At 37.1% G+C, this 25,597-nt stretch overlaps 1 protein-coding gene across 22 annotated transcripts in view; it reads left to right on the top strand.

Moving 5' to 3' along the window:
* The window catches only part of JAKMIP3 (Janus kinase and microtubule interacting protein 3), a 100,664-nt gene that overhangs the window by 34,900 nt on the left and 40,167 nt on the right, over positions 1–25,597 (top strand). For all 22 annotated transcript variants that reach the window (XM_087964272.1, XM_087964271.1, XM_087964289.1 and 19 more), the window contains 2 exons: positions 10,804–11,036; positions 15,213–15,710. In XM_087964272.1, coding sequence (XP_087820398.1) covers positions 10,902–11,036; positions 15,213–15,710 — 633 coding nt within the window. In that variant the 5' untranslated portion in view covers positions 10,804–10,901. The remainder of the gene's footprint in view (positions 1–10,803; positions 11,037–15,212; positions 15,711–25,597) is intronic.

Here is a 25,597-nt window from a genome sequence, read left to right as displayed (position 1 = left end):
GCCTCTTGCTTTACCCTAAAAGAGCAATCCAATGAGATAGGCTGCATCTGGCCCACATTCATCCAGAGAACTCTGGAATCAAATCAGGACTTGCAACTGGGCTTCCCCTACTCAAATCCTACCTTAGCCACCATACTGATTATTTAGTTTTTCATTGGGTCTAATGCAGGGGTGTCAAACTCATGATGACACATTGTTGTCACATGACGTACCACAACTTTTCCCCCTTCGCTAAACCAGGGGTGGGCATGGCCAGTGCATGATGCATCCGGGCTTGAGGCCATGAGTTTCACACCCCTGGTCTAATGGAATGTCTCTTTTTCATATTTCAGTTCCTTCTTAGAACAATTCATCAGTGGAATCATTTCCTCTTAGAATAATTAATCAGTAGAATGACTTGCTTTTAGAAGTTGTGGGTGCTCTGACACCAGAGGTTTTTGGAAGAGATAGGACAACAATTTGTCTGAAATGTTATTAACTGAGCCATTTTCAGAGTATGCTCAGAAGAACAGATAAGTGAAAGCAGTGTGGGAGACTACAGATTCTGAAGAGAATATAGGCCATCACTCTGAGCCCTTGCCACATCCAATCCAGAAAACACTAGGGCAGTGTTTCTCAACCTTGACAATATGTGGACTTCAGTTCTCAGAATTCTTCAGCCAGCATGCTTACTCAGGACTTCTAGGAGTTGAACTTCACATGTCTTAAAATTACCAAGGTTGAGAAACACTTGAGTGGGGAAATGCAGCCTTATGCTTACAAATCCCCAAACAACAAAAGTTACCAACCTTCATTTATGACCATTATCCAGTGTCTGTCTGTGATTATCTTGACCTGACCTGATCTTTACAAAGCTCAAGTATTCCACCTGTGATATCAGCATTGGTTTCTGTCATGTAAATTTGTTTGAATGGGTCATGAAAATTTATGCTTCCTACTAGATATAAATTGCCATGCCTTCGGATGGGGATGGACTTGAATTATTTCAGGGGGAAATTCAACTAAGCTCTTAGATTAAAACAGAGCCTTTGCCTAATATGAAGATTATTATAGATGAAATCCTAATTGTTGGAAAAAGGACAAATGAAGCAAACATTCAAAAGGATCCATGAGGTCCCCATCCTTTTTTCAGTGCTGTATAGAATAGAACATCAAACAAAATTGAGAGGAAGCATTTTCAGAAAGCTACCTAGCTGCAACCATGGCACTATCAGTCCTTTGAGATTGTCCAGATCAGGAATCAGGAATAAGACTCTACCAGAACTAGAATAAACATTATATTAACAGAATCTTATAACTGTAGTTGTATTTTTCCTCTTCTCCCTCTTATACTCCAATAGGAGTTCAAGACCCGAGTGCCATACAAAGGGGTGAACTCCCATCTTTGCCCCAGCTCCTGCCAACCTCACAGTTCAAAACCATGCAATCGCAAGTAGATAAATAGGTACCACTTTGGTGGGGAGGTAACAGCACTCTGTGACATCATGCTGGTCACATAACACATACTTTTCCTTAGGAGTATAAGGACTCACCTTGAGTTTCTTCCTAATACTATCTCCTTTCTCCTATCTCCTTTCTGGGGCTCAAGGAATGTTTCTGCCTTTTTGTTTATGGAACCCTTTCAGAATATTTCCCTCAAAGCCATCTCTATGGCTCTCTATAGAGGCATATAAATGATGCCATTGAGTTACTGATTTGCAACCTCTGATTTTGGGTGAGTGAAAAGCATAGTATCCCATAGTATAAATATGTTCAGTAAATAATTATTACAGTAGCCTCTAGGAGCTGTAAAAACAAAAACAAAAAAGAGCTATAATCAGGCACAATAAATGTAAGTATATGGGCAGAAACAGGATATGGAAATGAACAGAGAATAGGGGGAGGGGCAGGAACTGCATAATCATGATCTCTCAGCTATGGGAATGTAAGATCAGTGCTGGCTCAAGTGTGTATGGCATTCCTAGGGACATTGACTAATGGCACCATCTCTCACCAATACCAAGACTTGCATTTTCAAAATGATTTGAAAGAAAGGCACTGGCACCCCATAAGATTTCATGCATTATGCCAGTGCCTATTCAGCTTCAGGGCAGCATGGTGGTCTCAGTGATTAAGATGCTGGGCTTTTCAGCTGGAAAGCCAGCCACCCTGGTTCAAGACCCGAGTGCCACACAAAGGGGTGAATTCCCATCTTCGCCCCAGCTCCTGCCAACCTCACAGTTCGAAACCATGCAATCGCAAGTAGATAAATAGGTACCACTTTGGTGGGGAGGTAACAGCACTCTGTGACATCATGCTGGTCACATAATTGCAGAAATTCTTCAAGCAGCGCTAGCTCAATGGCCTTGAAATGGACATGAGCACCACCCCCAATAGTCGGCAATAACTAGCAAAATAAAATCCGCAGGAACTCCTTTACTTTTCCTTAGGCTCAGCTTCAGCCTAAAGCCAGCCTGTGTAAATTGAGTATCGGATCATGTGCCATAAAGTAGGTGTTAACTCTTGTATAGATTTTCTTTATGATGATCTGTCATAATCTATGATTTCAGGAATTCCAACAGTGAACTCTTCCATTATGTTATTTTCTTCCCTTCCAGCTATCCCAGCATTACAGCCTTCTTCAGGCAGCTGAGTGTTTACATAATGTGTTCCACAAAGGATAAATTTGACCCTGGTCATTTGTGCCTCATTTGATTGGATGATCCATTTGTTTGTTTTCTTGACTGTCCATAGTATTCTTAGGAGTCTTCTCAGAGACCAAAAAACAATAATAATCTTCATATTCATATAACTTACATTTTTATTATGAAAACAAAGGTTTCACCTGTTTCAGATGACATAACCAAGTATCTTATTTCTTTCATTTCTACTCTGCTCTCTTCCCCAGGCCATTAGTAGCATCACATACTCTTACTATTCCCATGTAACAGCCTTGCTGATGCATAGCAACTTCCTGATGTCCAAGTCCATTAATCAAATGTGTATAGATTTTCTACTCAGCTGGAGTCAGAGAAATCTAATTTCCAATTCAAATGCCAACAAAGTTGCTAAGTAATTTTTAAGAGAGATGTTTGCGCTACAATAACCACACACAGCAGGAAGCTATTTCAAATGTTGGAAGATCTTATTTTCTTGAATAGATATTGAAGCTTCCTTAGCTCAGTTTAAAATCACAGAGAAAATCTAAAGAAAGTCCACAGGAGAGAGAGATTAACACTGTCAAAATGGTGCATGCAATTGTGTCAGTTTCAAGCCTTATTCTTTTATGTGGATGTGATATTTTTGAGACTCGTTATTGAAAAGAAATGGGCTTCAACTTCCCACCATTTTGATGCCCAATTTTGATGTAGTTTTTCATCTTATTTTGCTTGTTCATCAGATCACAAGCCTCTTACATGAATGTATTTCCTTGACAGGGAAATGGGTTTTGGGCCATTGCTTTGAATTTTCCAATTATGAGAGTAAGATATTACAGGTAGGAAGGTGTGCTTAGAAACACAGTTCCAACGAACTGCATTTAAATCTTATCTAATTAGAGATCTTGCATAAAATGGAAGCAGGTTTGCTCTTTCCTTAGAATGATAGCAAAGCAGCCATACAAAGGTGTAACATTTAGGAATGCTATCACAAGATAAATTGCGAATTCTGATTTTTAAATGCAGTTAACTGAATTGCTGTCCAGCTTTTGCAACTAAGTGTGGTAGTCCTAATCCAGGCCAACAAAGATTAATTATTTTACCTATTATGCATATAGCATAAGGGCACTCTTAAAAGGTGTACATAAACAGAAACATATCAGCAATACATGACTTTAAAAGAAAAATTCCACTGAGTTCACTAAACTTTTGCAAGTCAATTATTAACTTAACACCAAAAATAATTCTTAAAAAAGAACCATTTACTTGAAAAATAATAAAAAATAGGTTTGGAAAGCAGGGGTTTTTCTCATCTATTATTCACATTTTTTTCTTTAATTCATATTTTATCTGAGACATTATTATTTTATCTTATTATATTATCACTGAGGTAATATTATTTTATCTCAGTGGCCAATCCTAGCTTTGCAGATATGTCAGGATTATAAACTCCAGGATTATCCTTGCATGGATAACAGCACCCTCAACGTATTGGAGGATTTCAAATCAGGGAAGACTCATTTGCAGAATCAGATCTTTTTCATGTGACTTCAAATATCAAGTGATATTTCATTGGCAAAATAAAGAAGCCTCAGTCAACCTCCGTGACATTTGCAGCCAGATGTTCTACAGTTTGTCCATGGACAATCTTGTTCATGCAATACGAGGGAGCAATACTCATTTCATGCTGGCAAAGTCCACCAGGAGCCAGATGGCCTCGTACAGATATGCACGAACAATTCTCTTTCTCCACACATAACAAAGAAAGCTTAAAGAAGAGATACATTCTAGAACAGTGTACAATCAAGCACCAGCTCTTTCATTGCTTTCAACAATGCTTCATAGAGACAGAAAAACTGTGTGTCCTCTATCAGAAAGTTACTTTCAGAATAATTTCCATTTCATTCTAGTATTAGTATTAGTATAAACTTTTATTCATTAAACATGAAACTCAGGTTTAAACATTTAAAATGTATCACAAATATCATTGACTGACTCTGATGGTTGATACGGGTTGCTGCCAGCATCCTAGGTATATAATAATAATAATAATAATAATAATAATAATAATAATAATAATAATAATAATAATAATAGTAGTAGTAGTAGCAGTAGTAGTTGTTGTTGTTATGCATACTCCAAAGAGCTATTAACATCCCTCTGTAAAATGGGTCACGTGTTGTGGGACAATGTTTCCTTGCATCATCATTCCCAAATTACTTAACTTGAGGCTTTCCTTCTCATCTAATTCTGAATTTATATATTGAGTTTGGCAGTTGGGTATGTCAACTAAAAAGATACCCCTTTGGTCCTTTGGTTTTTTTAGCTGCCCAAAAAAGGGAGTGGGGGAAAATAAGGCATTCCTGAAATGCCTAGATAATCACCCTGGCAGCCCAAAGTTGTTGGAGAGTAAGAAGGTTATTGGAGAGCATGATGGATAACTCTTGGAGATGGATGTGTCTCATTGGAGAAGTCACATCCAGGGGGTGGGGGGAAGATCAGGGTCAAGGGGCAAATGTATGATGTGATTTAGTATCGGTTGTACCCAGCTAATCACCAACATGGCCACTTCTAATAAATCAAATTTCTTTTCTCTGAGATGCGGCTAGAGACTTTTGATTTGAATGAGGGTGGATTTGTTGGAGCCCAGACAGGGTAATTTTAATGAGCACTAGTATTTAATCCTTCCTGTCCTCTAGAGCTCAGTTTGAATGATGAATGTGGATTAATGTTATCGTAGTATTAATTCCAACACACAGGCAAACAAGATAATTTTTCAATTAATGTTTATTATTTCTGTTTTTCTTAATTTTCTGATATGAGTAAAGTAAAAGGTAACATTATCTTAATACCCCAATAATTAGAATGTGAAAATAGTAAGTGTCTCTTTCACCTTTTTTTCCGTCATCTTATTAATCAACATTACAATCTTATAATCTTTGAAATGGTATCTCTGGAGGCCATGTTATCATATTCATTACACTTTGATTGGAGAAAAGATCCTGCATCTCAGAGGAGAAATCCATCATGAGATTTTTTGTTTTTTGTTTTGTTCTACTCTTGTGTGGTTTTTTTTTTTCTTTTCTTTTCTTGCTAGCTTCTAAGAATGGGTTTTTCAGGCACTGAGAAATTCTGACATTGGGAAAACTTAAAAGGAATCATGATCAGATTGCATATAGAAAAAGAACTCATTTGAAATTCTACTCAACATTAGTAGACCTAAGAGGCAGTGGTGAGATTCAAAAATGTTTACTACTGGTTCTGTGGGCGTGGCTTGGTGGGCGTGGCAGGGGAAGGATACTGTAAAATCTCCATTCCCTCCCTACTCCTGGGGGAAGGTTACTGCAAAATCCCATTCCCACCCCACCCCACTAACCTGTTTTCCAGCTCCGTTCTCCTGTGCAGAGCAACAAAAGAAGACCGATCAGCTGGGACTTGTGAGGCAGAGAATAGATGGGGGTGGGGCCAGTCAGAGGAGGTATTTGATGGTTCTCCGAACTACTCAAAATTTCCACTATCGGTTCTCCAGAATTGGTCAGAACCTGCTGAATACCACTTCTGCTAAGGGGCATTACTGACTTCCCTGCTTGTATCATATCTTGTATTACATCTGCATGGAAGAGGCCAGCATCATTTTTTCATACTATTTCCTTCCCCAAGGTTTTAGAATCAGGAAGCTGACTCTAGATTATGACAAATAAGTAGTCCTTGACTTGCAACAGTTCATTTAGTGACTGTTCAGAATTGCAATGTCACTGAATAAAGTGACTTATGACCGTATTTCACATTTAAGACCATTGCAGCACCCCCATGGTCCTGTGAACAAAATTTGGATCCTTGGCAACTGGTTCGTATATATGACAATTGCAGGGTCCCTTTTGCAACCTTCTGACAAGCAAAGTCAATGGGGAAACCAGATGCACTTAATAAGCGTGTTCCTAACTTAACAACTGCCATGATTCACTTAACGAATGTGGCAAGAAAGGTCGTAAAATGGGGCAAAATTCACTTAGATGTCTCATTAAGCAACAGAAATTTTGGGCTCAGTTGTGATCGTAAGTTGAGGCCTTCCTGTAATATGAACAATTTGCAAAACAGAGTTGATCAGAGCGGCCTCAATGTGGACTTTAGAGCTTTGATGTGTTAAAGGAGCATAAACTCAGCAAACAATTAACATAGTTGTTTTTTTATTCCATTCAGCTGATAGATCTTGACGGTGTGGAGGAAATATCTGAGGAAATGGGTATCACAGCCTGTGCAGTTGACCTCTTGGTGCTGATTAAATCAAACACCTTTTTGACCCCATGGCTAAGGAGGATAAATAATACCTCTTTTTAGAAAGGATGTTTTTCCCAAGAGAAATCCTAAAGGAGGTGAAAATAGGATCTTTATTGAAGAAGACTTCCCTTGACCTGAGTGACCTTTAGAATTTTATGCCTGTCACAGATGTTTCCTTTTTGGGATGGAAGTGATTGAGTAAGTCATAGCCTCATAGCTTCAGATACATCAGAACAATAGTGATTTTCTGATTTCCTCTGGACTTTCAACCTGAAAATGGCTTTGAAACTGTTTTAGATGGATGATATGTGCTGAAAACCAGGCATGAGAAATATAGCCATTTTAATTCTCCCGGACCTCTTACTTCTGCATAACCTGGTGGAACTAGGCCTGTCACCGTTTCAAAATAGCTTTGATGTTTCTTGTCAGACCGTGTGAATAAGCTTGTGGGTACCAATCTCCGAGATTGTGTCACCTATTTTCAGCTTTCCATTGTAGATGGTTCTCCTTAAGCCATTATGAAGAAGCCATGTTGCTATAACCATTTCTTCAGAGATGTGCAACATGTTGAGAGTTGATAACAGCATGTCAAGTTTTGGGAATATAGTGGTTGTGAGAAAGGGGAATACTCAGAATGGGAAGCAAATACATCCAGAGAAAAACTACATTCTTTAAAATCCTGTCCATGATACAATTCTTCCCTGTTCCCATGCTTTCTCCTCTATCGTACTCAGCCTTAAATGATTAACATTTAACTTTAACCTTTCAAGATTCCTTAGGAAAAATGGCAGTAAATATAAAAATGTCAAAAAAAAATCTTAATCCTTAAGATAGTGCAACATTACAGATTTGCTTGATTAAAACAGTAGAAAGAAAATACATGAATTAATCAAATTCTTAATGTTTTGATTAATCACCCTAATTTTGCAGTTTTGTTTTGTTAATGGCAGTATTTTCTTCTTCTTTTCCTTTCTAAAACCTTAATTCAAAAGTTCTGTTTCCTGTTGGTTTCTTTTCTGCCCTTTAGTCAGGCATATTATTTTATGATTGTTCAGAAAAGCCAATTGACTTACTAGAAAATGTCATTATACAATTCAAATATTTTCAGCTCAAAAATATCCCCTAAACAACTTCTTTTTTATTATGTACTGCCAGAAATGAAATCCATTTTACTCGCCTCTTTAAGAAATAGAACTTTAACCAATTCCAATTTACATGTTTTCCAAACCAACAATTTTTTTTTTTTTTTTAACAAATTTTATTCAGTTTTTCACATAAAAACAAAAATCTCTTTTTAGTGGACAACATATTTCCGGGTCATCACCTTTACATACAAATATGACAGCAATTAAACATTCATATATGCATACTTAATTCTATTATTACCTTTTCCATTCTAAATTTTCAGTAAGGAGAGACACAAACACATTAATTCTAGCCTCTTTCATTAATCTCATTCGAAACATCTTTTTGTTTCATTTCAATTATTTCAAATATAATTCTTTACTATTTATTTTAAAAATAAAGATAAACAATATGTGTATGCCTAATAATAATAATAATAATAATAATAATAATAATAATAATAATAATAATAATAATAATAATAATAATAATAATAATAATAATAATAATAATAGAAACTGATCTTAAAAATTCTGTTTATAGAAGATTTGGATGGATGCTGAGATTTCTATGTTTGGTCAATTGTTGAATGATAGCAATCAGTTTTTAATCATTTTCTACTTTAAAGGATAAATATCATTTGTCTTTTGCCACCCACTGGCAATATTTATAACTACAACATTTATTGAGCTTTCAGTTTGGGCATTGGTGGGATTCAAATTTTTTAACAACTGGTTCTGTGGGCATGGCTTAGGTGATGGGCATGGCTTGGTGGTCATGTGACTGGGTGGATGTGGCTTGGTGGTCATGTTATTGGCTGGGTGCGGCCAACTCAATATCACTCACATTGAGGCACTCATCTCCTCGCCTGGCCTCTCATGACTGTGGGGATGCTGCAACAGTAATAAGTGTGAAAAATGGTCATAAGTCACTTTTTTCAGTGCCATTGTAACTTTGAATGGTCACTCTACACAAGCAAAGTACCAGCAAAGGAGGGGAAAAAAAACTCCAAAGAAGTTCCTGAGACAGGAAGTCTAGTCCTGCCAAGAATGTAATAAGGGTTAACGGAAAGGCAGTTTCTGTAAGCAATACCAGAATGTTTCCTTCCTGCCTTCCTTACAGGATTAGGCCAGTAATTTCTTCTAACAACCGGTTCTCTGAACTGCTTGGAATGTTAACAACCGGTTCTAGCAAATAGGTGCGAACTGGTAGAATCCCACCCCTGAGTTTGGGGCAGTGGGACATTCAGCTTCAGAAACACGTAAATCAGACATTATTATCAAACCTTGTGAGACTAAAAATCCTACATTTAATCTTTATCAATACTGTTGTTTATAAATCAATTTGATGTACAAATATTAAATATTGAAATAAGGAATTAAATATTCCTGTTTTATCACAAATTTCAACAAATCTTAGATTTTGCCTTTTTAAACAACATTAACTCTTTTGTCCAGTGCAGTATGTCCAAGGTCAGACATCAAGATAAACTGTGTATAATCTGAACTAGAAGAGAAAAATTCAAAGAGTTTTTTCAGCAGTGCCAGAGAACAAAAAGGGAGAAGAGTATGAAAGTTTAAGATCTCCTTCTCCTCCTTCTCCTCCTCCTCCTCCTCCTCCTCCTTCTCCTCCTCCTCCTCCTCCTCCTCCTCCTCCTCCTCCTCCTCCTCCTCCTCCTCCTCCTCCTCCAATTTCTAACTATGTATATAAAAATAGTTTTGTTGCATGCTGAGCTCAAATCATTATGAGACTCAGACTAAAAGACAGACAGGCATGCATAAGCGCACCAACGTGCCTACCGCCCCTGTCCTATTGTTTCTCTTATTCTTCTTTTATTTTTCTTATATGTACCCATTTCATGTATTCACAACTATGTATACACTTATACTTATTATCTTGTAAACAATTGGCAAATCAAATAAATAAATAAATAAATAAAATGGCTTTGTAGATTATAGAAACCATGTGGTGACAGATTTCAGTATTATATTGGTTTTGTATTGGACCTCAATTCATTATAAATTAAGGATGGGAAGTTCTTTGGATCTGCTGGGTTAATGTGCCCATAGCACCCACCAGCAATTCCTGAAATCCAACACATCTTTTATTGGTATCAGAGGACAGCCAAGGAGGGCAGCTGAACTGTCCCAGAATAATAAAACTTTGTAAGGAGTTTTTGGAAGGTGCTTCATAAACACTTATGCTTGCTCCAAACCACTGCAAACAAAGTCACATGGCTTTGGAAGGCTCTCTTTAAAAAACCAGAGAAATACCCCATTCCTAATTCCTGCAAATTTCCCCAGTTATAGCCATAGCCTTTTAATACTTGCAAAAACTTTGCAAGGAGGCCACCTAGCATTTGTGATAAATAGTGAATATGAGATGTTTGATCCCTCTCTGAGTGTGGCCTTTCCCTTCAATCCTTTTTGTCCCTTTAAGCTCAGTATATGCTAGTAATAGTCTTTCTTGGATTCACCACAATGGTGGTGGCGGTGGTGGTGGTGAGCCGTGGTGGCGCAGTGGTTAGAGTGCAGTACTGCAGGATACTTCTGCTGACTGACTGCAGTGTGGCAGATTGAATCTCACCAGGCTCAAGGCTGACTCAATCTTCCATCCTTCCAAGGTCAGTAAAATGAGGACCCAGATTGTTGAGGGCAATATGCTGATTCTGTAAGCGGTCTTAGAGAGGCCAGTAAAGCACTGTGAAGCGGTATAAAAGTCCAAGTGCTATTGCTAAGTTCTATTGCTATTTCTCTTTATGCAGGGAACTGAAACCATGTCGTGGAAGAGAATCAAGGACTAGATGAGAACGGAAGGTTCTTTCTGCCTGGGCTTTAACCCCTCTCGCCAGACCGTCTCACGATGTCAAAGAAGGGTGCCAGCTTTCGAGCTAAAGGAGAAAAACCGGACGCTTTAGCTGCCTTGCAAGCTGCTAATGAAGAGCTCAGGGCAAAGCTCACAGATATTCAAATCGAACTTCAGCAAGAAAAGAGTAAGGTGTGCATCTTTCCCACTTAATTTTTCTCAGAAAAATTAAAGTTGTCCAGCTACTTACTTCTTGCTCTCATAAGTAAACTGCATGTGAAAAATAATATAAGATCAGATGACCTTTACTGACATTTTTTTTTCTGTGAACACACCGGCTCACATTAAAAAATAAAATTCTGATGACCGCTTCCAAAAGAGACCTGATATATATGCATATACATACATACATACATACATACATACATACATACATACATACATACATACATATATACATCACAGTCCACTTTGAATACAAATCAGAAAATAAGTCTTGAGAGTTAACAAATTTGATACTATATGGCAGGTGTGTCAAACTCACAGCCCACAGGCCGGATGTGTCATGTGCTTGCCCCATTCCCGCCCGATCTAGCAAAGGGGAAAAAAGTCATGTCATGTGATGCCACCATGACGATGCGAGTTTGACATCCCTGTTATATGGTACAAAGCTATTACAGAATCTGGATATTCTGCTTTGGATACCCACAAAGACTTGTCCCAGAAGGTGACAAAGAAAAACCAGTCATGGAGAGGTTGTGAGGCATCCCTGGGAATACTGCAGACTCTTGTCAAGCAGTGCTTGGATGCCATGTCCTGGATAAAAGGAAATGAACTTCCGATAATCTTTTTGCTGTCCTCACCACTCTCTGCACAGCCTTCCTGCCTGAAAGAGTAATACCTCCAAACCACACAGTTGTACAACATAACAGGATGCTTTCAATCATCCCTCAATAGAAAGAGGTAAGGACAGGAGAAGAAAAGATATGTTCTTTTCATATGATATAGAAAATAAGGCGTTGATGTACCCACTTCACCAAAGTTGAGTGACCAAGCTAAGCTGCTAATCAGCTGCACATCCAGAAATTTGATACCACTAACTACCTCCACAACTGGATTATTAATACACAGAGGTGTCCCTATATGCCTGCCTTTTTTGAAATCAAGAATGATCTCTTTTGTTTTTTCTACATTTAAGACCAGGCTGTTTTTATTATACCAGTTCATCAAACCCTCTATCTTCTCCTGGTAATCACCCTCGTTATCATTCTGAATAAGGTCCACCAAATAGATGTTGTTTTGTAATATTCCCTCAACACTATCAAACTACTAAGTCTACATTACTATTACTATTAATCCTCCATCCTTCCTTTCACCCATCTCCTCCCACTTATGACTGTATGACTGTAACCTTGTTGCTTGTATCCTAACGATTTTTATTGACTATTTCCTAGTATGATTTGATTACTTATTGTACCCTATGACTATTATTAAATGATGTACCTTATGATTCTTGACTCTTGATGAATGTATCTTTTCTTTTATGTACACTAAGAGCAGAATCACCAAGACAATTCCTTGTGTGTCCAATCACACTTGGCCAATAAAGAATTCTATTCTATTCTATTCTATTCTATTCTATTCTGTTCTGTTCTGTTCTGTTCTGTTCTGTTCTGTTATGTTATGTTATGTTATGTTATGTTATATCCTATAATAGGATATAACACAAGACTCCAATTGCAGAAAGATCTGGTGAACTTTAAACAAAGTCTTATTCTTCAATATTACTCTGGAGGAAAGAAGTCTGAAGATAGGTTTGGAGCCATTCTTTACAGAATGTGCATTTTGATCAATTATTCAGAGCATTCTCTAATTGGTCCCCTTTGGAGGCAAAACCAGCTGCATTGTCAGCATGTACTGTACATCAAGGAGTAGAACTGTCAGGATGATCTTGGAAAGGGGGAGGGGGGCAAGGTGAGGTAAATCCATTCACTGAACACATCTGATTTGCTAATTTGGCAATTTCTATAGATGTGTTTTGGCAAATATTTGTTTTCTGTGCAAACTGAGTGTTTTCATAACATTTCTATATCACTCTGTCCCCGTTCCAGGTGGGTTAGCTCACAACTTCTTCTAGATTTGGAAGTAGTGACCGCACAGTATAGCAATAGTAATAGCAATAAACTACTTTATAGTGCTTTACAGTCTTCTCCAAGCTTTATTCCAGGACAGAATGAGAAAATAACATAATAACATGAAGCAGCAGTCAAAGAATATTCAAGAATGCTGAAATATAACATAACCCAAGACGGCATTCGAAGAATATTCAAGAATAATGAAGAATACACTTTGTCAAAGGAAAAAAAGACATCCTTGTTGCCAGTAAGAGAATCTGAAGAGGCAGATGGGGCCCTTCAAAGTTAGCAAACATGTATTACCCTCTCAGTTAGAACTGCATTGAAGATCCATCTCATGATAATTCGGACTAGTTTACATAGGATCTGAACAACCATTACTCATACTCCTTTTTGATGGCCTCATGTGACTAGAGTTTGTCAAGGACCACATCATGTCATCTTGTGTTTGGAATATTTTGTCTGCTAAAATGAGCCCATCAAGATTAAGGAGCATTTGTTTATATCATGCGGCAGTGAAATCATGTCATGGTTTGGTATTTCTTTATGTCAAGTGATAATGAGACTGCCTCAAACTTACAGAATATTTGTTTATGTATGGTGGTAATGAGAATTTCAGAGTTAAGAAACATCTGTTTCCCAAGGTTTCTGGATTGGCAATACAAGATGTATAAAACCAGAACCGCACTACAGAACTGCACTACAGATAAGGACCCCACAACAGTAATATTAATGTGGAAACCTATTCTCTTCTATTGATTAGAATAAGATTAAAATCAGTGCCATCCATGGAAAATGGACTCCCTGGATTTGATCTTGAACTCGATCAAAAGTCCATAGTACCATTTTATTCCTTGCTCTTTTTTTCCATTTTGCTCAAGTAACAGTCCATCTTTTTTTTTTACCATATTTTCTGTTTGCATGATTTGCCAAATCAAATAATTTTTGTAGAGGTTCACAGTTCGCTAAAATTGGAAGTTATTTCAATTCATTGGAGAAGGGTTTCACTTATCCTCTATACATTGCCTCATTTACAAGGGTATATAAAGCATACCAATGCCATGCTAGAATACCCGTTCTTGGCAGGATATGCTTATTTTTTTTAACATCCTTCATAGCAGACTTCCCTTATATAAAACTATGATACCATCCTTACCTCTGGTTGGATTCCAGTACCTATGCATCCATAGCAGTTCAGTTATATCTTCCTGCTCTTTAACTGGAAGAAAGTTAAAATGTTGGACATGGAAAGTGAATGTTTCTTTTATTGCCCACGCCACCTACTGTTCTTCAGAATTTAGTTTTATGCCTCGTTTCATACAATTTGTTCATAATTCCTCACTACTCTTTGACCATCTTGTCCATTCAGCTCCCCAACTGCTAGACAGGATGAATTCTGATTCTTATAAATGTCTGTACATGTATGTGTGAGTTCATGCGTACATATAGTACTACATTGATTGGGTTAACAAGTGCCATCTAAATATGTAAGATGACATTTCCCAGAATTTTTTGAAATTATAGTTCAATCCATCTAGAGAATGTGCAATCAAGAAATGCCACTATTAGTTACCATCTTTAAATTTACCTTAAGAAAGAATCCTATTTTTTTTTTTAGGGAAGAACACACTTGTGCTACCACCAAAACAACCCAATTCAGATTTAAGAATTACATACTAGATACTACTTGCTACTTTTTGAGGACAGAACCCTATAAAGTTAAAAGCATCTAGGTGTTTTGCAATTCCCATATATTATCACACTATTTCCCACTATTCCTGTGGAAGTTCATCTTAAAATTTAAAGCATTATCCTGTCCAGTTGTAACAGCTATATAGATTAAATAAAAATATTTCAGATTACAGTATTGATTGTATTGGACATTGCTATAACTTGTGATAGAATCAGCTTGCACAGCAAACCAACTCATCACTAATAATAGTCACGCTGCTAACGCTCTGACAGAATTCACATACAATTTATTTTCTCTGACTGCTTGCCATTGGAGGAATTCCCTACAGGGAAAAAAAATATGAGTCTTTGACATCAGAAACTCTGAAAAAGGACTTAGGCTGGCCCACCTACACAAGTTTCCTGTGATCTTTTGTGAACTGAGGGATTATCGCCCTGCCAATTGAATCATAAGAATTTTCTATAGTACAAGGAATAATGCATATAATTCTGTGATAAGACACTGTTTTAACACACTGAAGGTTCTTTCATTTTCTTTTAGGCCAGCAAATTGGAGAGGGAGAAAAACCAAGAAGCTAGGCAGATTAAGGAACATGAACAGCATAAAAACACAGTCATTGTAACAGAACTCAAGGCTAAACTTCATGAAGAAAAAATGAAAGAGCTCCAGGGTGTTCGCGAAGGACTTTTGAGACAGCATGAGGCTGAGCTTCTTAGAGTTATCAAAATTAAAGATAATGAAATTCAAAGACTCCAAACCTTACTTAACGCTGTACGAGATGGGACGCCTGACAAGGTTAAGACGGTGCTCTACTCTGAAGCAAAAGAAGAGGCCAAGAAAGGATTTGAAGTGGAGAAAATTAAAATGCAACAAGAAATTTTGGAACTGAAGGGGGCTAAGAAACAAGTGGAGGAAGCCTTATCAGTAGTCATTCAAGCTGACAAAATAAAAGCAGCAGAGATAAGGAGCGTTTATCACCTACATCAAGAAGAAATCACCCGAATAAAGAGAGACTGTGATCGGGAAATTCGCAGGCTGGTAGGCAGTTTTTCATCATTTTAGTGATTTTAATAGGGGGAAGTAAATGTTCTTTCCATGTTGTTTACACTAAAAATAATTTAATGTAGATGGCCAAGCATCCTCCTTTTGTACAGCTAATCCAGATAGATCCTTCAAATCTTTTATCCAATATTAATGAAAAGTTCATTAGATGTGGTTATCTCTGCAATGGATGCTCTGTGACCTTTTGTCACAAGCTGTCGCTGGCTGAAAGATTTGATTCTGGTTGTCAATTGCTTTGTTGCCATGTCATCTGTTCCAAATTATAATTAATTCCATCTGGATTATGAGCGTCACATAAAAATGGGTTAGTATTCTGCAGAAATTGGGGTTCATTTCCAACTTTCCAAACTTGAAAACAGGTATGTGATATTAGCGTAAGAATTTCTTTTACACTTCTTGTACTATGTATTGATTATGTAAATGATGACATTTCTTTTTCAGTCTCTTGCACGTGCAGATTTTAAATTTACCTGTGTAAATTATTGGTTGCTTTACTGTTCTTATCACAGAGTAATAGAAGTGGAATGAAGTATCTGAATTGTATAGTAGGGAAAGTGTTTCAACTCTGACTTGGACACATTTGCTCTATTGTCAGAGGCTTCTAAAAGGAGCATTGCTGATAGTAGATCTGGAAATAAAATATTACTTTATAAGGCATTAAAGACTTTATAATCCTGCTGAAATGCTATATCTATTTCTATCTTTGGAATTTTGTATTCTATTACCAAGTGAGTTGATTAAGTTGGCGAAACCACAGAGTGGTCTCTAGATCCAATGTTTGAAGTTAAATACAATCACTTCAAGAATTTCAAAATCATTTCACAAGCTAATGTAAAAGAAATAATTTTCATGGAATTCAGTCAAATTTACTTGATATAGCATTGTTTGATGGTGGCCACTGAATTCAAGCTGGGTGGTTTCATATGTAGTATTTTCTAAAACTATAAAGTACTTACATAGAGCATGTAGTTAGACATGTTTTTATGCAGCTAAATCCTCATCTGTGAGTTCTTCCTGTTATCCTGCACATTTAAATTGCACAATCTTTCCATATAGAAAAATAAGTAATTTATAATGACTCTTACTTTCTTTCAATTTCCAGACTAACATATTTGCATTACATAAATTTGCATAGATCATTCAAAGTACTTTTGAAAGGTTTAAAATGATATCTTTGGATAATATATGTGTTATGTTTTGTGGGTTTTTTTCTTCCCAACAGGTGTTTAATTTTCAGATTTTGGGATTGTAATTGTTATCACAATTACAGTATGTTGAAGTTGTTAAAAATATTTAACCATAAGATTCAAAGTGATGAGATTCTATATTTTAGGAAACAATTTTAATGCACTAGCTAGGATAAAATAGTACAGTTTCTCTAAAGGGAGTTTATAAAGGAATAACATTGACCATTGCCAATCAAATCCAATTTGTGAAATGCAAAAGCAAAAGGGAAAACTGTTACTGGTGTATTGTCTCTATCTTTGATAGTTTTTTTTTTTCATTAATGTATTCTTTAGCATGAATTTAGGCAGCCTGCAATGTAGAAAAAGCAATGTATAAGGAAGAAAACCAAGAATAAGCTATGCTCTGTCTCATCACTGTTTTTTCCACCTCTTCTTTTCATAAACATTATTATCAGGTCGAAGTAGGGAGGATGTCCAAGAAATTTCCACAATATATCTCGGTAATATCATATCCTGGGATCTACAGCGTGAAGAGTGAAACTGTGATAATGGAAGTTTTCTACTTCAGAACTTTACATGTTACTAATACGCTAATTCTGTTTCATCCTATATTGCCTGCTTTAGAATGCTTGAAGAAGGCTATTTAAAACTATAGCTGTATCTTTCAAGATAGCAGAAAAATGTATATTGATGAATATTGCTATGTAGTTTTAATGGATTAGAGTGGCCGGGATGTAAAGTCAGTAGGAGCATTTCTTCAGCAACGATTAATGTTGTTCTCATTAAACTACTTATTAATTCTCATTAATAAGTAGTAGAAATTGTTTCTGTGTCATTGGTATAATTTATCCTATTTCTATACTGCCCATCACATTTGCATGACATTAAGCAGTTTACAAATCAAAATAATCCACAATTTGTACCTGAAATGCTTCATTTTGTTGAGTTTGGTAAAATGAAAGTCTCAATTGTGTGCGGTTCACCTCCTGATAAATATAAAAGCACATCAGAGGTGGGATTCTACCAGTTCGGACTGGCCACGCCCACCTAGCCACACCTACCTAGCCATACCCACAGAACTGGTTGTTTAAAAATTTGAATCCCACCCCTGGAGCACATGTTGTTTTCTTGGAAGTGGTTTGCCATTGTCTTTTTTCAAAAATATGTTTTTTCCAACATTAGCATAAAACTAATGGGAAATGCTGGAAGTCTCTCATTAAAGTATTAAGTCCAAAAGCCTTGCTTGACTTTTCAAGATTAGCCAGAGTTGGTTAAGTATTGTCACCTAATATAGAGAAGAGTTTGCTTTGTGACCAATATGATAATCTCCTAGTGTTGGTATGGGACACTGTGTCCCTAAACCATCTCCAAATATTTCATCTTTTCCCAATGAAACTTTTGTAACTGCAGGTCTGGCGTTGATTTCATAAAGTATTGTATTTAAAAATGTCTCCATGTGCAAAGACTGTACAATCACACAAGTAATTATATGTTTCAGGATAAGTATGAGATTAGATAAATTTGGAAATTCTAAAGTGAGACTTTAGCTCTTATTATACAGTGTTATTGAATCTGTCCCGTGTAACAGTCTTTTGCCTTGTAGTGGAATAAAACATATATACGTATATATTAGTGGCTTACAATTGTTTAATCCCCAAAGTTCCATATAAAAAGTATCTCTATCAGGAAAAACATCATTCTTTAATCTCATAGCTACCCGTGTGTGTTGGTCCCCTGACAAAGATTTTCATAGATGGCAATGCAGAAACTTTATATACAGTAGTTTAATGTTGTGTTGAAATCTCTCTTCTCCAAAGCTTTTTTCCTTTTTTAAAATTAGTTTTGTTTTCTAGTTCTCAACCTGCTTGAGAATTCCTTTTGAACTTCTCTTTAGGAGTAGCAGAAACAGAAAATGTATTTTGTTTTGAACATGAATCAAGCATTTTGGGGTATGTGGGGATGACCTTGAGAGACAGGAGTAAGAGCTGCAGCCTAACAGCGGTCGTGCAAAAGCCCAGAAAAACAGAAAGGGAGTAGGAAGAGTTTCAAAAAACACCCTCCTTGCTTTTCTGGAAAATAAGGGAAGCAACAAATTCTTTCAATCTTGCAAGATTAGGTTACTGTAACTTTTCAGTAAAGTTTTATCTTCTTTTCTGGTCTACTTCAAAGAGTTGACAGTGTCAGTTTGCTAAACCTTTTTGGGAGGACTGTAGTTCAGCAGAACACAGACTAGAATATTTTGGATATCTTGAGTTTTAGAGGAGTTTGAAAGATATATGAAGCCAAACTGAATTCCTCCTCCTCCTCCTCCTCCTCCTCCTCCTCCCTCTCCTCCTCCTGTTTGAAGTTGAGGCAGCTAAGGGGAGGGGAGGAATGGGAAGAGGGGAAGTGAGTTGGTTGGATATGTAGCAGGAATGGTACAGTGTGAAGGGGATTGGACTAGATCTCTTCTAAGGTATTGTCAACTCTATGATTCTATGATATTGGGCAATTAAAGGCACAAAAAAGCTCCTTGGTATTTTTTTTTCCCCACTGAGACCTCTCTGCTGAGAAGTACATGTTTCATATAAATGTTTTGTGTATTAAATATTTTGCACACCTTTGCCTCTTTCTGTTTTTGCAGCTTACTCTTTTGTCATGAAATGTTAGAGATTCTCTTGCTAAATTTGCTCCTTTCTTTATAGAGACTTCCCTAATTCAGAAACTTCTCTGAGAGCCCAAGCTTCCAATCTGAGAAATAGCCCAATGGGAAGACTTCACTCAACACTTTCTGCTTTAGCAGTTAATTAAAGCCCAGGAAGGCAGAAAATTTGTTCACCTCTTTTACCCTTGGCACCTTGTAACTAAGCAAGTGCAAAACTTCTGCACACAAGGGAATGTCACCAATATGTTCTTCTGGAAAAAAATATTGTTTTTATTTTTATTTATTTATTTGATTTGTCAATCGCTTACAAGATAATAGGTATAAGTATAAACGTGAGTAAGAATACAGGAAATAGGTATGGGGACAAAAGGACAGGGACGGTAGGCACGATGGTGCACTTATGCACGCCCCTTACAGACCTCTTAGGAATGGGATGAGGTCAATAGTGGTTACTTGAGGTTAAAGGAGTGGGGGTTAGAGGATGTAACAACAGAGTCAGGTTGTGCATTCCAGGCATTGACCACTCTGTTGTTGAAGTTGTACTTTCTGCAATCGAGTTTGAAGTGATTTACATTGAGTTTGTACCTGTTGTGTACTCTTGTATTGTTGTGGTTGAAGCTGAAGTAGTTATTGACTGGTAGGACATTGTAGCAGATAATTTTGTGTGCTACACTTAAGTATAACCATAGGTGGCGTAGTTCAAGGTTGTCCAAGCCCAAGATTGTTCAACCCAAAAATATAACTGTAACCCAAAAATATAACTGTAAAAGACAGACCAGAAATAAAAGTTAAAATAAGCAAAAAAAAACATTAAGAGAACACCTGTCTGATCTTGATGAAAACAAATCACCGGGGCCTGATGGATTACATCCCAGAGTTTTAAAGGAGCTGGCAGAGGTCATCTCAGAATCACTGCACCATATCTTTCAAAAATCCTGGAGTACTGGGGAACTACCAGACTGGAAAAGAGCTGATGTGGTTCCCATCTTCAAAAAAGGAAAAAAAACAGACCCAGGAAACTATAGACCAATCAGCCTAACATCAATACCCGGGAAGATACTGGAAAAAATAATAAAAAAACAGATCTGCCAACATCTAGAAACAAGTAAAGTAATAACTAGCAGCCAGCACGAGTTTGTTAAAGACAGACCATGCCAAACCAATCTTATTTCATTCTTCAACACAGTGACTAAATTAGTAGACCAGCAAAATACTGTGGACATAATATATTTAGATTTCAGCAAGGCATTCGATAAAGTAGACCACAACCTACTTCTTAGTAAGCTAGAAAAAAGTGGAATAGATAGCACCACCACTAGATGGATTCACAACTGGCTGCCAAACCGTACTCAACGAGTAATCCTTAATGGGTCTAAGTCTACATGAAGGAAAATAAGCAGTGGGGTGCCACAAGGTTCTGTCTTAGGCCCAGTACTCTTCAATATCTTCATTAACAACTTAGATGAGGAAATAGAAGGGGAACTTACCAAATTTGCAGATGATACTAAGCTGGCAGGAATAGCTAACACCCAAGAAGATAGGCTCAAGATCCAGATGGATCTTGACAGACTAGAACACTGGGCCATATCTAATAAAGTGAAATTCAATATAGAGAAAAGTAAAGTCCTACACTTAGGCAAGAAAAACCAAAAGTATATAGACTGGGTGAAACCAGGCTCAATAACAGTAACTGTGAGAGGGATCTTGGAGTCTTAGTGGACAACCAGCTAAATATGAGCCAGCAGTGTGCAGCAGCCACCAAAAAAGTTAATGCAATCCTAAGTTGTATTAACAGAGGGATACAGTCAAGATCAAGGGAAGTACTAATACCACTCTATAAAGCCTTAGTAAGACCACACTTAGAGTACTGCATCCAGTTTTGGTCACCACATTATAAAAAAGATGTTGAGACTCTAGAAAAAGTACAGAGAATAGCAACCAGGATGATTAGGGGACTGGAGGCTAAAACATACAATGAACGGTTGCAGGAACTGGGCTTGGCTAGTCTAGTAAAGAGAAGGACCAGGGGAGACATGATAGTGGTCTTCCAATATTTGAGGGGCTGCCACAGGGAGGAAGGGGTCAAGCTATTTTCTAAAGCTCCTGTAGGCCAGACAAGGAATAATGGATGGAAACTGAACAAGGAGAGATTTAACCTGGAAACAAGGAGAAACTTTCTGACAGTGAGAACAATCAACCAATGGAACAGTTTGCCCTCGGAAGTTGTGGGAGCACCGTCAGTTGAGACTTTCAAGAAGAGATTGGACTGCCATTTGTCAGAAATGGTGTAGGGTCTCCTGCTTGGGCGGGGGGTTGGACTAGATGACCTACAAGGTCCCTTCCAACTCTGATTATCTGTATCTGTATCTAAAATCTCAAGCCTGATGATATATGGTATTCTGTTGCGAGCAGAGGAGTGTAGTGCTCTTCTCGTGAAATACTTCTGGACTCACTCGATTGTATTAATGTCCAATATGCAGTGCAGATTCCAAACTGATGAGCTGTATTCGAGTATTGGTCTGGCAAAAGTTTTGTATGCTCTAGTTAGCAAATTCAAATTCAAAGATAACTCTCTTTAGTCAAATTTCATGAGAACTGATAGGGAAAATGATTTTGTCTCATCACTTTTCTGTGAATTTAGAATATTCCGATCAGACAAATTTAGGAAAATGGTAAAGGCCAACAGGGCACATGAGGAAAGTGTTACAGCTAACATTCCCCTGGAGAAATGCAATCTATTAGATAAAATATCAGTTTACTAATCAGGCAAGTGGGTGACATTTCATGTTTATATGAATGACCCAATTCAGTCATAAATCTTGGATCACTTTCATCTTTGTAAATTGTATAGAGAAGTGAGTTTGATTGTATGTTGATATATTTTGGCATTTTAGATTAATGCCACAGAAAAAAACAGATAAGCAATTCATATGATGTAGTAATTATTTGTAATGTTTTCTCTTTCTCATGTCATCCAGACAGCACATGTTAATTAACTTGCTACTGAATTATTGTAGATTTAATTCATTAAATCATAAAACATATGATTGAACAATATATTAAACAGGTAGGGATTGCCAGGAATTTTCTATTTTTAACTATAATTAATCAAAATATTTTTTTCCCTGCTGGATTTAGCAGAATTTAAAACAATTTCTTCACATTCTATTTTGTACTGAATATGTGCTTTTGCAATGAATATATACTTTTTGATCATACTTTAATGCAGCTGTCAAATATGTCTTATCAAAGCTCTTGATCTTATTCTACTTTGCATATTCTGGAAAAAAGTTCCTACTATGCATAATACATTTGGGGAAAAAATAAAAAAGAAATTATGACTTTGAAGATATTTCCTTTCAGTTTAGTACCACATACAATCATATCACATGCATCATCTTATTTCTATTGCTTCTTTCTTCCATACAACATCCAGACACAAATTAGGAATTGATCAAAGCAAAAAATAAAAATAAAACATAAAAAACAAAATACATGTCCTTCACAAGAGATCCATTTATTTTCAGTTATTTACTACAAATATTAAGTGAAGTATTAGGTAAGTCTAAATAATGAATTGTCACACAATACTTTTTATTTATTATTTCATCAGCCACTGCTGAAACCAACCCTACTTTCTCCTTAATTCCTGTTTCCTGATCAGAAGCAGCATTAAATTGGTCTGCCATTATTCTAGAGCACTAGGTCAAAAATTTAAAGAGCAAAATTCACCCGTGTCCACAAGGGAATCTGCCATGCAAGGAAACCACCAGAGGAAATTTATGAAATGACAGGTTTGATTGAACTGTGCAAACTGAGTCCCATACAATTAAACTTTATTGGGAGCATGGGAAGATTGTATAATATCACTTGGTGCTTCATATCAGGAGAAAAATAATTGATGTGTCAGGTAACCCCAAAACATTTAACACAAGACTGTAACTTATTGCAAACATCTTAATGAGGAATGGGGCTGTCACATCAGATTCTCATACCTATTATAATGTCCATACAATGCTAAGGTCAGGGTTTGGGGAACATTGGGTACAATCCCTCAATGCTGCCACAAACCTGAAATATTACCATCCATCCTCTTTCACACAGACATACAAACTCACATGGTCACAAAGAACCCAGAAACTAAGATACATTTCCAGATGTGCAGCTCTGTCTTTAAATTGTAATATAGCCCAGTTTACCAAGATGAATCTACACTAGTAGACTGAGATTTATCACTTATAATATATGCTTAGAAAATATATGCATGCTTAGAAAATTTGGTTGGGGGGATGCCCTGTAACCCAATATTGAAATAATAGAAAATACTTATAGCTCGGGTTTTAGATTTTGGCAGTGGTTTGCTCTTTGAACTTGCCATTTAGCTCCCAAACCTCTTGTTACCAGGCTAAGTAACATCATCAGCAGGTCTTCCATAGAAGTGTCTTGTCCTCTTTAGCTTATCTATGTCTTGTGTACTGGTGTGGTCAGTTGGTCGCATCCAGGGGTGGGATTCTACCAGTTCACACCTATTCACTAGAACCGGTTGTTAACATTCTAAGCAGTTCGGAGAACCGGTTATTAGAAGAAATTATTGGCCTAATCCTGTAAGGAAGGCAGGAAGGAAACTTTCTGGTGTTGCTTACAGAAACTGGCTCTCCATTAACCCTTATTACATTCTTGGCAGGACTAGACTTCCTGTCTCAGGAACTTCTCTGGAGTTATTTTTCCCTCCTTTGCTGGTACTTTGCTTGTGTGGAGTGACCATTCAAAGTTACAATGGCACTGAAAAAAGTGACTTGTGACCATTTTTCACACTTACGACTGTTGCAGCATCCCCACAGTCATGAGAGGCCAGGCGAGGAGATGAGTGCCTCGGTGTGAGTAATATTGAGTTGGCCACATCCAGCCAATAACATGACCACCAAGCCATGTCCACCCAGTCACATGACCACCAAGACACGTCCACCACCTAAGCCATACCCACAGAACCAGTTGTTAAAAAATTTGAATCCCACCCCTTGTCGCATCAAAGACCCAGTTCCATCTTCAGGATTTGCAAAAGATTTCAAGCCATTGCTACAAAATAAGAATTATTTGAGGGCTCTTTCAATAAATAGACAGCTAGATAAATCAATTATTATTTGAATCTTGTCTCATATGGTAAGATGCCTTCTAAATGACATATTGCCAGTTTTCCCAACATGATTACTTCCAGACAGATGGACTGCAGCTTCTATCATCTCAAACCAGGGACACGCTGACACATTGGCTAACATGGTCTACTGTCTCAGAATCTTAGTTATTCCTTTATTAATAACCAACTAAAATATATACGATAAGGTCTTTGAAAGACAAACTTCTGATGCTACTTCCTGATATACTCCATTAGAATTTTTCCTGCAGAAAATGAGGAAGCTATATATTAGTCAATGACCAGAGATGGATTTTCTAATAGCTGTGCCCAGGAAACATTTGATCTTTTGTTTTGTACAGAGATGTTACATATTAAAAATATAGCCTTTGCTTTTCTGCAGTTTCTGCTAGTATACACTATTAACAATGCTAATGAAGACCATTTTGCTATAAGCAACTGACACAGCATTACAAATTATGTGCTGATTTTAATGCAGACTGATAAATAATAGCCATGCCTCTGAAAGCCAGCTGAATTTAAAAAAAAAAAAAAGTAGTGAAGATGGAACAGACTGGAGAGAGAAAGAGAGACAGGAGGGAAGGAAAACCCCATATTTCATAGCACAATGTTTCCATAATTGGCAGCAGTAGGGCTGGCAAGTTAATTAAAATGCAGTCTTGTTAGTAGCAACCTGCTAAATGCAAAGTGGAAGTAGCCATGCTGTTAAGCAAGGCATTTCCTTAAAGAGGATTGGTTATTACTCTCATGTATATTCATTGAGTCTCTTTCACAAGTAGGCCTTTTTACTGAAAGTAGGTGGTAAAAATTCTAAGCAAGGCAAGAGACAGAGAGCATTGCCTTCTACAGCGATGAATGAAAGGTGTGGGATAGTTTTGGG

This window comes from Notechis scutatus, chromosome 4, assembly GCF_049901735.1.
Source record: "Notechis scutatus isolate UNSWTSFEM ecotype Mainland chromosome 4, rNotScu1.2, whole genome shotgun sequence".
In the NCBI taxonomy this organism is placed as follows: domain Eukaryota; kingdom Metazoa; phylum Chordata; class Lepidosauria; order Squamata; family Elapidae; genus Notechis; species Notechis scutatus.
Note: the sequence above shows the minus strand (reverse complement) of the source record. Positions and strands in the feature narration are given on the sequence as shown.